Source organism: Cyanistes caeruleus, chromosome Z (genome assembly GCF_971803275.1).
Source record: "Cyanistes caeruleus chromosome Z, bCyaCae1.hap1.1, whole genome shotgun sequence".
Lineage (NCBI taxonomy): Eukaryota > Metazoa > Chordata > Aves > Passeriformes > Paridae > Cyanistes > Cyanistes caeruleus.
Window position 1 is genome coordinate 55,134,526 of NC_141732.1, and position 13,554 is coordinate 55,148,079.

At 38.4% G+C, this 13,554-nt stretch overlaps 1 protein-coding gene across 2 annotated transcripts in view; it reads right to left on the minus strand.

The window, feature by feature from the left end:
• Positions 1-13,554, minus strand: part of DOCK8 (dedicator of cytokinesis 8) — an 87,020-nt gene that overhangs the window by 68,432 nt on the left and 5,034 nt on the right. For both annotated transcript variants that reach the window (XM_023943657.2, XM_023943659.2), the window contains exon 2: positions 142-244. In XM_023943657.2, coding sequence (XP_023799425.2) covers positions 142-244 — 103 coding nt within the window. The remainder of the gene's footprint in view (positions 1-141; positions 245-13,554) is intronic.

Below are 13,554 nucleotides of genomic sequence, written 5' to 3' on the forward strand. Positions count from 1 at the left end.
CTCACCAGAGAGTATTTTTTAACAGTTTCAGGTAGAAGCCAGTGGAAAGCAAGACAATTTAGAAGATCATTTAATTTACCCTAAAACCATTAAGCAATGTACATGCCAAACCTCTGTAAAGAAGATAAACTCAGAACTTACCAGATGAAATGTAGAATAGCCAGGGGTACTTAGGCTTCGTTGGCAGAACTGTGCAAAGCCTGGTTGGAGAGTAAATTGCTTTCTTATTTCTGCAGAGGAGTGCCTTTAATTAAGCAGAGAAAAAACCTTATAATTACAATTATCCCTGTATAAATTCCAAATACCAGCATTTAGCCAATTTACTCTCCTGTCCCAGTGTTTAGAAATACATTTTGATAATGGTCTAACTCCTCTTGCTTTGTAGCTGATGCAAATCTCATAAAACATTTGCAGTCCTATATAACTAAGATTCTGTCTCTCTTCTAACGGATTTTTATCATTATATTGCAGCTCTCACAACTGGGAAATGCTATGCAAGAAAAAATAACTTCAGCCTTAAGTAAAGTGTGACAGCAACCTTCATAGAAACACTTGCAGATTCACTTCTACAAAGCAAAAATACAATAATAAAGCAGAGAAAGAAAAATAAAAATCACGTAAGCAAATATTTTAATTGATCAAGGGATAAAAACAAGATGAGATCACTCACAGAACAGCATAAGCCCAGACTTACACTACTAATGCAGTTTGCTGTAAAAAGCCTAAGGCAAACCAAAGAAGGAATTAAAAAATCTGCCTACTGTATCAGCTAAACATTTGAGGGAAAAACTTCTTAAGTGCTAATTAACTGATTGCTATGGAAGCAGTGAGGTCCCAGAATTTAATTCTTCAGAAATCCCAGAGTGATATTAATATATGCAGTCTAAAAATACAGCAGAATAGCGTGGTCATTTTTCATGGAAACTAATCAATTAATGTTTAATATGATTTAGAATAATCAGTTTAAGAATTATCAGCCATGAAATGGTAACAAAACACCTATACTATATTTCACCATAAGGGTTGAGGACAAGAATTTTAAAACAAGATGCAGTTAAGCAGATTCCAAGAAAAAATAATAGCCTGCAGCCCACCAGGGCAGTCAAATGGAAAAAGGAAAATACAGAGGTAAGAAGATACTCCCTTCCATATTTCAACTTTCAACTTCAGCAAGCATTAGTAGGCATCTTAGAATTACCAGATGCCACAAGACAGTTTTGCCTGCACCTTTTCTGCTTTGTGGCCTCTTGATTCCTTATGACTACTGTACCTATTCTGTGACACATACTACTGCTTTTTTGAGCATGACAAAACCCTGAATTTCACTTAATACATTTCTGTTCATGTGAAGCACCAGGCACCTGACAGAAGGTATTGAAAATATTAGAGATATTAGGCCTGATATAGAAAATAAATCTCATGGATTAGAGTAGTTGCTTTTAGGTCAAAAGGCCATGCCAGGTGTGAATTTGATGTTGCTCCAATCTGAAGGCAGCAGCAATCACAGACACAACAAAGCCAGAATTATAGAGAAAGTAAAGAGATCCATTTGGAGGAGGATTTCCTATTCACCAGTGGTATTCCAAAAATCAAAACTGAGATATTTTAAAGGCTATTCAATGATTTCATAAGCAAGAAATCATGTAAGGAAAGTGATATAGTATGTGCATTCTGTAGATTATTTTATCCTATTTTAGAAAGAAAAGCTGCTTATATATCAGGGTTATTGTTACTCAATTTCCCACTGCAAATAATGTCTGATAATGAATGCATGTACAAAATCAAATTATTCAAAATTATTATTTTTCTTCTACCCTGTGCAGAAGCATCTGTTACTGATGGAAATAGTAGAGGTAGCAGCAGATGTAAAAACTATGCTGTGGTCTATTGCAGAAGTTGCTGGTGTAAACAGTGATATATCTTTAAATTACATCCAGTATAGGGTTATCAGCTGCTTCAAAGAGGAAATTATAAGAGGAAGCACATATATGTATGAAGGGCCAAATTTGCTGTCTGGTAAAAGCCTGAGCAAATGTAGCTAATTGAGAGCAGCTACAGTTCTCAAGAGCGTCAGTTCTTGAGATGGTGACATCTGTTCCAATGTCTCATTGATAGAAAGAACTTGCAAACTAAATCAGTCCAATGGATGACAAACCTTGTAATCTGAAATGACGACTTTCAGATAAGAATAGTTCATTTGACTGACTTCACAGTTTTGCAATGACTAAAGGAAGAAAGTACAGTACGGACAACAGAAGACAGCAAAATTTGTTTGAACCAACTCAGAAATTATTGCCTAGATTTGCTAGGATTAGATAAAGTCCCAACTGCTAAAAGAACCAAAGGCACAAGCTAATCACACCAACATGGAGGAAAGGTGGATGTAAAAGTCAGAGATCTGCTTGGAAACTTTGGAAAACTTGGGAACTAAGGTAGAAACAGGGGTGCTACTAGATGGCTCTTTCATAATGTCAGAACGGCTGTTGTCTGAGACTTGCCCATTTTCTGATCAAAGAGCTGCCTTGGGCACTATTGATGTACCCTCAGGAAAACGGTAGTTCACAGTCATTTGGTGCGTGTCATGTCTTAGCTTTTGTGGAGGCTACAGTCCATCCATGCCTGGCCATACTTCTACCCTCCTTGTGTGTACAACAGGCCTGTCTAATTCTGAGGAAAGCTTTTCAGTCATACTTGACTGCAACAATAGTCTACCCATGTGCTAAAAACAAGGAAAGAAGGGAAGTGGTTAAGGATAAATGCAAAGCAGTCACTGAAAAATCTGAGAAAGTGTTCTGTGGCTTACATTCAGTTTACATTACATTACATTACATTACATTACATTTACATTACATTGAAGCAAGGAGACAATGAAATTGCATTTAACATTAAAATGTACATCACCTTAGACATGCCTGTTTATTAATAGTCTTATGATGAAGTGTATGGTGGGCAATTAGAAAATGTGGACTGCAGTAAATTCTGTCCCAAAAAGTTTTGCAATTATTGGTATATTATTGGCAATTATTAGGAGATGATGAACAGACAATATGGATTTATCTAAGGGCAGTCACATAAAACCAGTCTAATGCTTTTCTGTGATAGTTTAACTGGCTCAATGAGGCTTTTGATACTGTCCCTCATGACATTCCTTTAAGTAGAGAGAGTGGCTACATGGAATCATCACAGCTGGTTCCAAAAGAGCTCACAGCTGGTAAATAAAACATATTCAAAGCATGATCCTCATTAGTTCAAAAGAAGATTGCAAGGAAATTTTACTATGAGAAGAAATATTTCCTCAATCTTATTCCAGACCCTACTTTATTTTACAACATGGATAATGATATAGATAACATTGGACTAAAATCTGGGGATCACAACCCAGGAGGAATTGTGAGTATTTTAGAAACAGTCTGAAATCACCACAGCTAGATTCAATAAAAATAAATGTAAACCTCTAAACTTAGGAAGAAAAAAAACCAACTGCAGAAATACAAAAAGTGAAATTAACAGTTGAAAGAAATAGCCATGACACAGAAGAGACACTGGTAGAGTATACTGGGACACTTACTAGTAAAACTACCACAGGTGAGGAGAAACTGATGCTATTTCTGTTAATATAAGTCAATGAGATATACTTGGGCTAATGTACACACTTGTAACAACATAGAATAAGATGCAATCAATTTTAGTCACACCAGGACAAAAGGCTTCAAAAGATAGCAGTCAGAAGGCAAAAAATTTTGGCAAGGATGAAAGAATGAAAGACTGAAAAAGTCTAGAGGAGGAAAGACTGAAAAAACCAGTTGTGTCACAAAAAGGAACACTGACAGGAGACAGCAGTTGTCCTTGACTGTGTAAAAGATAGCAATAGATAAAGAAAATGGTGGACAGTTTGAGTCCCTAGAGGGAAGAGAAATAAGCAGTGCGCTTAAATTGAAGCAAGAAAGCTCTAGTAAAGTATTAAGAAGAAATTTCCCATTGCAACAGCAGCAGGACAATGTCTGCAATGGTCAACAATAAAAGACTTACTGATGTCATGTACCTAGGTTTCTGTGACATTATCCCATGTGACAGCTTATCTCCAAATTGGAGAGGCATGGCAATGACGGATAGACTATTCAGTGAATAAGGAATTTGCTGGATGGACACAGCCAGTGAGTTGCTGTCAATGGCTCTTGTGGACCCTCCAGGAATAGGCTGGTGAGGAATGGTGTTCCTCAGGGCTCTGTCTGGGGTCTGTGCTCTTCTGTATCTTCACCATGGCATGAACAGTGCTCCCTCAGCAGGCTTGCAGATGACACAAAGCTGAGCAGTACAGTTAACACAACAGAAGGAAGGGATGCCATCCAGAGGGACCCAGACAAACTTAAGTAGCAGGCCCATGGGAATCTCATGAGGTTCAACAAGTCCAAGTATGCTGCCTCTGGGTCAGGGCAATCCCAATTATGAGTACAGCCTGAGAGAAGAACTTACTGAGAGCAGCCCTGCGGAGAAGGGCCTGGGGGTTCTCCTGGATGAGAAGCTGGACATGACCCAGTGAGCTGTGAGCAGTGTGTGCTCACAGCATATAAAGTCAACTGCATTCTGGGCTCCATCCAAAGAACTGTTGCCAGTAGGCTGTGGGAGGGGGATTTTTCCTCTCTACTCTGCTCTACTGTGACCTGCCTAGGTTACTGAGTCCAGGTCTGGGGTCCTCAGCACATGATAACATGCACCTGCTGTAGCAGGTCCAAAGGAGAGTCCTGAAGATGATCAGAGGACTCTGCAGCATCTCTTCTACAAAGGCTGAGTTACCTGGAGTTGATCAGCCTGGAGAAGTCTCTGGGGAGACCTCATCACAGCCTTTTACTTCCTAAATGGAACATTTCAAAAAGAGGGGTTGTGACTTTTTCTACAGGCAAATAGTCATAGGACAAAGGGGCAATAGTTGTAAGTTTATGGAGGAGAGATTTAGATAGGTGTTAGGAAGAAATTCTTTACACAGAGGGTGATGAAGTACTGGAACAGGTCGCTCAGAGAATGTGTGGATGTCCTGACCTTGGAAGTGTTCCAGGACTTGTTGGATGCAGCTTTGGGCAACCTGGCCTATTGAAAGGTGTCCCTGCCCATGAAGAGGATGGTTGGATCTAGATGACCTTTAAGGCACTTTCTGGCCCAAACCATTCTGTGATTCTAAGCAGACATCTCATGATTGCATAGTGACAAAAGCCCATTTTTGAACTACCTGGAAAACAGCATCTGGGCAACTGCAACCCTTTCAAAGACCAATGTGACTCAGCAGTGTTAATAGCTCTACTGATCACTTATATTGATAGCTCTTCCTTTTCACTAGCTGAAAAAAAAGTGTAGATTTGGTGGAGACTTTTCCACAAAGATCAATGCTGAATTCACAGTTTGTCAACATTCACTTGGCATGTAGAAAGAGTGTAAACCTGTAGAAGGATGGAAGATGACAGCATACTAAGTATTTTCAGGACTTTAGGTCCTTGGCTGAACCACAGAGTCAGAGCAAAATAACATAAACTGGAATTGGTTTTTCCAGTCTGTGATGTCTTTGCCCCTGAATGATGATGACATACTTCTCTGGTGCAATTCTTAAAAAAGCTGGAACTCACCAGACTTCCTGATCCACCCAGACAAGACTGGAGGGTAGCCAAATAAAAACAACCAACCAAAACAAACCCCAAAGTCCAAACTGGTGCTTCTCAATCTCAATTTCACCAGTGTCTGTCCCACAGGTAGAAATAAACCTCCAGCAATTGCTAGCAAACAGCTGAGACATAGTTTGTATTTCACAAATACTCTCCAATGCAAAGCATACACTTTGCATAACATATTAACTGTGTAACCAAAGTAACAGACTACACCCGGAGGTTCTTAAAACGAAATTCATCTTGTAGGTCAAATTCAGGAATGTTTCCCAGCTCATTGAGGGATTGTGAGCTTGGAGATTTGGGTTATTAGTTGGGCCCAGATGAAGTATCAGGAAAGGAAGATAACACAGCCATTTGTTTTCTTCCTTTAACATATGTTAGATCTATGGCCAAACATTGCTAGTGTATAATTAAAATTATATGAACCCTTATAATGCATAAAGCAGGTTCTGCAGTTTCACTGTAAATTCTACTCAATGACATATGTCTTTGAAATATGTAATTTACAAGCAGGCACAATGGGTATTTTGTTAGTATGCACATAATATGAAAATTTAAACAATTTCAAAATAGAAGAGAAAGAGAACAGCTTTAACTGAACATCTATTAACTGAAAATCAGAATCTTCATAAGAAAAAAAAAAATTTAAAAGTATGCTTCACATGCCTACTGGATGAGGTTCTCCAAAGTTACTTACTGTTAGAGGGGAAAGTGTAATCCTTAACAACCTTACAAGCCCTTCCAGAAGACTGAAGTTGTCTTCTGCAAGACATGCTGCATACACAATTAGACAGCAAGGAAATATGAAAAGAAATAAACAAATAAATAGAGAGTGCAAGAACTATCCCCAAAGACAGAAACATTGACACTTAAATGTAAATGGATAGCAGAATCATTAAAAAAAAAAACAAACAGTGAAAACTTCTACTTAACGGGTAAAATATTCTGTCTTGGTTACCCTGAAGAGTAATCCCTTTCATCTGACACTGACAAAGAAAATTCACAACTAGTTTTTATGAAGCTAAGATGAAACTTCTCTTGTTACAACAACTAACAAGCAAAACAAGCAACTAAAAAGCTCTAGAAGAGAAAAATGTAACAATTACCTACCGCTCTCTTTCACTCCCACACGAAAACACACACAAAGCTTTGGGCAATGATCCAGATCTTTAACTAGCAAATATGGGAATCTCACTTAGATCTCGTGTTCTTACTGCTAGTGGAACTGCCTGTTTTTCTTCTAAGTTTCTAATTAGTCCTTAAGGCACCAGAGCTCCACTTTGTTAGCCACTGCTTACAGCAGGGTTGATCTGAACTAGTGCTGTTCCCTTGTTGGCTCAGGTAGACTGTATACCCTCTGGCACACACCCACCTTGGGGTCTACCACATTAAGACTGTATCAACTAAAGCAATAAAGATCCTATTCAAGTTGGTTGAAATTTAACAATAATCTTCTTACAAGGGATGGTGTGGGAAGAAAGAAAAAAAATCTAGAAGAGGAAACTGTTGACTTCATTATGCTGTCACATAATTTTTTTCACATAACATTGCTTGTTACAAAGTAAAATGGGAAAGATCTCAATTTTTATTTCTTTCCCAGGTCATGTGTGATATTTATTCAGTGAAGGTTTTTTTCTGCCTTTCTGTTTTGCTGTTTCTCCCTCAGGAAGAGACATGAGCACTTATAAAAATAATTTTCTAATCCTGGCCATGCAAAGAAACCAAAAACCTCCGATTTGGTCCTGATTAAATAATGTTTTTATTCATTTTTTTAATCTCTGTATGGATAATAGGAATAGCTATGATATAACATTTGAGAAGATAATGTGTATGCATTTTTGACTGGTTGGCTCTTGCAATGAATGTGGTTTTAGGTAAGATTTAATTTGATGGTACCTCCAGGAAAGCAGAAAGTTTAAATCAATGTCATCTGTCATCCTATTATAGACTTAGACTGGTCATGATAGTTTATATATGCAACAGAAAAATTGTAATTAATATCTCATTTGATGCTAATTAATGATGCTAAATAATGATGCTAACAGAAGAAAAATACATGTCTAAACATCAGAATTCTTTTGTCATCCCCATTGCCTTAGTATCTACCAGGACACAGCAATATGTACACAAAGCTTTCATTGTGAATGGATTAACCTCAGCTTATCTATGGACAATTTTCTGTGTTTGGCTCAGAACACTCTCTGCTTGAAGTACTAAAGGTCACATTGGTGCCTTATTATTTTCTGTTGACTGAGATATCTGAAGAAATACTTTTTGGGTTTACCACACAGGTCTATATTCCATTGCAAAACTTAGTAGTTGGGGCATAGCTTTTTAATTTTTTTTTTCCTAAACTGCTACAAAATCTTCCAAAAGCTTACATTCTTTACAATAACAGTGATAATGGCAATTTCAAGGTCAGTAATAATTGTATGTGCCACTCTCTCTTTATACTGTGTTTTGAAAGTAATAGAATATTAGTTTACTCTTCTAGATTTTTGTTTTTGCTGCACTGTTCCACCAATTCAAAACAAAGTGATTATGAAATAAGTGCAAAGACTTATATTCCAGCTAATGTGTATTATCTGAGCATCCAAAAGGCTTCACTAAGAAAATGCTACTATAATACTGATAATTTTGTAAAACCTGTACCAAGTTTAATAGTTCTTGTGCTTTGTTTTCACTTTTTTACTAAGAAACAATTATTGATACTAAGTGGGGAAAGTCAGACATTAACAACAATAATAAATAATATTAAAATAGAGACTATGTACATGTTATTCAAGGGAAATTTTTCTTTTTGTTCCTAGGATCACTTCTTTTTTTTAATCAAGGTCAAAGTTGGTATTTTTATCAATCAGCAAAAAATGTGCCTGTCAATTTCAAATAAATTCATGAGATATTCATAAAAAGGTCTTTAATACTGACTACGTGAAAGGTCAGAGGAGGAAATAAGGCAAATGGGACAGAACTGGAAAAAATAATTTGTGTTAATATTTTGGGATGCAATTTCCTAAGAACACAGATTTGTGGAGCTTCAGTGTGACTTTTCTGGTAAGGAAAAACATGAGGATTTTTTTTTTCCTTAGAACAAGTTTTTTTTTCTTTAGAGCTGAGTTGAACTAGAAAAAGTAGGACAAATTACTAGGACAATATGCCTGAAAAATAAAATTGGCACACTTTCAAGCACATGAAGAGGTACTGCTATTTCTAGAACAGGGAATTTTGATTCAACTTCAGCAGGAGCCAAAGCAGTATCTAAGATATGTTTAAAAGCTGGATCTTTTGGTCACAGTCTTAAAAATACGAATGTTCACAGAATTTGGCATACATTAAAAACTATTATTAAAAATAATATATTTTTGTATCTTCTGGTTATCTTCCCATATATAACTTTTATTATCACACACTCTTACAAACACATGTGGATTATGCAAGACATTTTATATCATAAATTATAAACTGAAATATCTGGAAAATTTCAAGCTTGGAGAAATGTTACATTTATTCAATGTTCTAAACATGAGGTCTTGATACTATTACCTTTGTAAGGCTCAGATCATGTGAAAACTGAAATAATACATGCTGTTATCTAACCCAGTTTGCTTGACTTTGGGGAAGAATACTGAGTCCAGGTGTGCTGACTCCCTTATAAAAGATCTCCATTATTACCAAAGCTCAGAAAACTGTGATTCATCATGTGCAAGTACAGTTCTACAAAACCCATGAGGAAAGGTATCGGGGATTTTTTGTATGAACTTGGCCCAAGAGCTGATTAGGCCTGGGCCTATTTTTCTGTAACTGCATTTATGATGGCAAGCTTTTACTGTAATTGTGATATCAAATAAGCAAATTCACAGACTACCCTTTTGACTACTGCTACAGACAATGGTAAGGTCTGGTTTGGGTTTCTCAAATCGAATTTTAAAAAATAGTCAAGTCAGAACTGAGAAAAATAACAACTATATAGACTCATTCTCATTAACTGTAATTTTTAATGATCATAAAACCTGAAAATGGTAGAAGATATAAAATACAACATTAAATATTTATTTCTTGCTGGTTTTCACTTCATGTGAAAATGGCAGCTGCTTGGAGCAATGAATAAGAAATACTCATACACAGGAGTTGGTGGACATAAAAATGTTTCTTATTTGCATTTACATTTTCTTTTGCTAAGCTTAGGATTTCCTTGACTATATAAAAGAAAAGAACCTCATCATAAATGGCAGGCTAGGTTTCACCATGCACATACATATTTGAAGTCTGGAGGGACATAAGATCTTAAAAAATTATGTTAAAATGCTTTTCTGAGCTTTTCTGCTCAGTCTCTTTCAGGCTCAGCAGTCATCTCCCAGAGAAAAAGCAAAAATCATATTGCTCTAATTATGTAACAGGGATTATTACACCTGAGGTCAGTGATTGCACAGATATGTGAGTGCTGTATAATACTACACTTACACAACTGTAACAGAAAACAGATGGTTACATTTTAAACCTTATTTGAGTATGAAGTCTGCAGTTAGAGATCTCCCTAGCTGTCAATAACATCTGTCTCAACTGAAACAACAGTATTCTGCTTGCATGACCAATGACTGTTCACTAGAGACACAGTTTCTACAGCTGCCTATGAGCTGATAAACTGTATACATTTCTATTATGGTGCCTATCTTTCCTCACTTGTAATTTTTCACAGATACGTGGCTGGGTGGGTCTGTGTTTGTCATCAACCTCCTACTTAAGTGGCTACTATCACCTTGGTCGTATGGCAGGCAGACAACTCCAGAAAGGGTAATCAATAAAAACCCAAAGTAAGTCACTGTCAATAACCAAAGGCACCAGAACCCTCTGAAAAGTAGTTATGAGGGCATTTTCTTGCTATTTCTTCTCCACTTCCTAAAAGTTATATATATTTTAGGCATGAAATGTTGCAATTTTTTGCAGAGTATGTCAGAAGAAAGGGCTTTTAGTCTTTGTTATAGATACTATGATGCCAAATGTAGTAAAGGCATCATCCTGAATAATCTTACCTTTGAAAAATGAGGAGATGCTTATGGGAATTTTAAACAAAAACATCAATTATTACCATATGACACAATCTAAACATATGATGTTGCTTTCTTCTTCAGCTTACTCTTGTAACTGATTTACAAGCCACTTCTGCTAGTTTACATCTCTTCCTTATAGTGGAGGAGTACCTATAAAAATGTCCCAGAATATGACACACAGGTCAATATACCTAGGGAAAGAGCCATCTGAGGCCTTTAATAACTATTTAGTTGTTCACATGCTGTGAGCACTTATAAATGATAGAGCAGGAATGAAACCATGGTATCGAGTCCTTTTTATCTCTTCTGCTCCCTCAAACTGCCTTGATTTCAAACAGTGGGCAGATGGAAGGTAAAGCATCTATGTGTAGAGGACTGGTCTTTATGAGTAGTATATGAAGTTGCAGAACACCCTGTCATCTCTGCCTTCTCTCCACCTGCTTTAGAGCCATGTACAATCTATTCCTTACGCTGAATAAAAATGCAGAAGACATTAAGACGATGCCACAAGCTAGGAAAAAATAGCTTGGAGTAAAGACATGGGGTTCTTCATCTGTCTAAAGGAAAAATGTCTATAGCTGGTGAAGTATGAGCTAGACAATCAGTGAGTTGGACTGAAAATTTCCTGAAAAGCTGGTGATTATCAGTGGCAAGAAGTCTAGCTGGAGATTATGAACTAGCAGTAAAACTCAGGGGTCAATACTGGATCCAATCCTGATTAACATCTTCATTAATGATCTGGATGACAGGGCAGAGTGTACCCTCAGCAAGTTTACTGATGACACAGAAATGGGAAGAGAGTGCATCATGACCTTCTTGATGCACCAGAGCCTCATGCTGCCATTCAGAGGGAGCATAACAGGCTGGAGAAATGGATTGATTGATACCTTGTGAAGTTCAACAACTGCAAAGCCCTGCACCTGGATCATCTCCATGCACCCATATGTGCTGGAAGGCACTTAGCTTGGAAACAGCTTTGCAGGAAAGCACAGAGGTCCTAGAGGACCATGACTACACTGGTTCTAGGAGACTATAACTTCCACAAAGTTGAACATGAGCCAGCAATATGTCCTGGTTGCAAAAAAGGCAGATGTTATGCCAGGGTGTGCTGGGCAGAATATTGCCAGCTGGTTGAAGCACCTGATCCTTGCCATCTGCTCAATGCTGGTGAGACATGCCTCACTCCTCTGCCCAAGTCTGGGCTTCTCAGTGCAAGAGAGACACGGAGAGAGACCAGCCAAGGGCGACTAAGATATTGATGAAGGAATGACCAGAGTGTCACTCCAGTGGGGAAAAGACTGAGGCAGCTGGGACTGTTCAGCCTGGAGAAAGGAAGGCTCAGGGAGATCTTATCCTTTTATACAAATATCTGAAGGGACAGAGTAAAGAAGAACCAGGCTTTTCTTAGTGGTTCTCAGTGACAGGACTAGAGGCAATGGGCGTGACCTGAAATTTGGGAGATTCCATGTGAAACATCTTTTTCCCATGAGGGTGACGGAGCCCTGGCACAGGCTGCTCAGAGAAATTGTAGAGTCTGCCACCTTGGAGGCCTTCAAAATCCAACTGGACAAGATCATAGGCAGCTGGGTCAAAATGGCCCTGCTTGAGCAGAAGGGTTCACCAAGATAACCTCCAGACCTTTCCAACCTCAACTGTTGTGTGATTCTGTGAAAGGATTGAGCAGATACATTGATCAGTTTAATCTATCCCTGTAAACTAGAAATGGGAGATAAATGCTGTGGACAACTGGGAAGAAACACATGTAGTCAACTGAAAAAATGGAAAAAATTGAATGAAAGAAGAAAAGAAGTATAGTGATAATCCTGTATACTCCAGTATTTATTTCCTATAGTCAGATTAAACAGTTTGGAAACAAAACCAGTATCCAGGAGCAGTGCTAGTCAGCCTTACCTCAGTGCTGGGTAAGATCATGCAACAGATTCTCCTGAAAGTTATAATGAAGCCCATGGAATACAGATAGGTGATTAAAGACAGCCAAGGTGACTTCACCTAGGGCAGATTGTGCTGGACTCATCCAGATGCCTTCTAAAATGGAGTGACTGCATGAGTGGATGTGGGAAGAGCACTTGGTGTTACACACCTGGATTTCTGTATGGTGCTCCACAGCTTTCTTGTCTCTAAATCGGAGAGACATGTATTTAACAGGTGGACTCTTAGCTGGAACTGGTTTGATAGTTTTCTTGCTTGATCTGCAGTGAATGTGCAATATCCAAAACATAAATAAATAATTAGACCTGAATACTTCACTTGATTAGCTTCATGGAAGGGACCCTGACAGATTTGAGAAGCGGGCTCATATGAATCTGATGAAATTCAACAGGACCAAGTGCAAGACATTGAGTATGTTCAGGGCAACCACCAAGATGGAGAGATGAATGAATTGAGAACAGTTTGAGGGTACTGATGAACAAAAAACTGGACATGACCCAGCCATGGGCACTCCCAGCCCAGAGAGCCAAACGTGTCCTGGGCTGCATCCAGAGCAGCGTGGGCAGCAGGGCCAGGGAGGGGATTCTGCCCTCTGCTCTGCTCTGCTGAGACCCCACCTGCAGTGCTGCATCAGCTCTGGGGTCCCAGCACAGGTAGGAAACAGAACCCTTGAAGTGAGTCCAGAGGAGAGTTGAAGCACCTCTCCTGTGAAGATGGACTGAGAGTTGGATTTGTTCAGCCTGGAGAATAGAAGGCACTGGAAGACCCAGTATCTTCCAGTACCTAAAAGGGACCTGAAGGAAATATGGGGAGGGACTTTTTAAAAGAGCCTGTAGTGACAGGACAAGGGAGAAAGTGAATCCTCTCACAACACACAGGTTGCCCAGAGAAGCTGTGGCTGC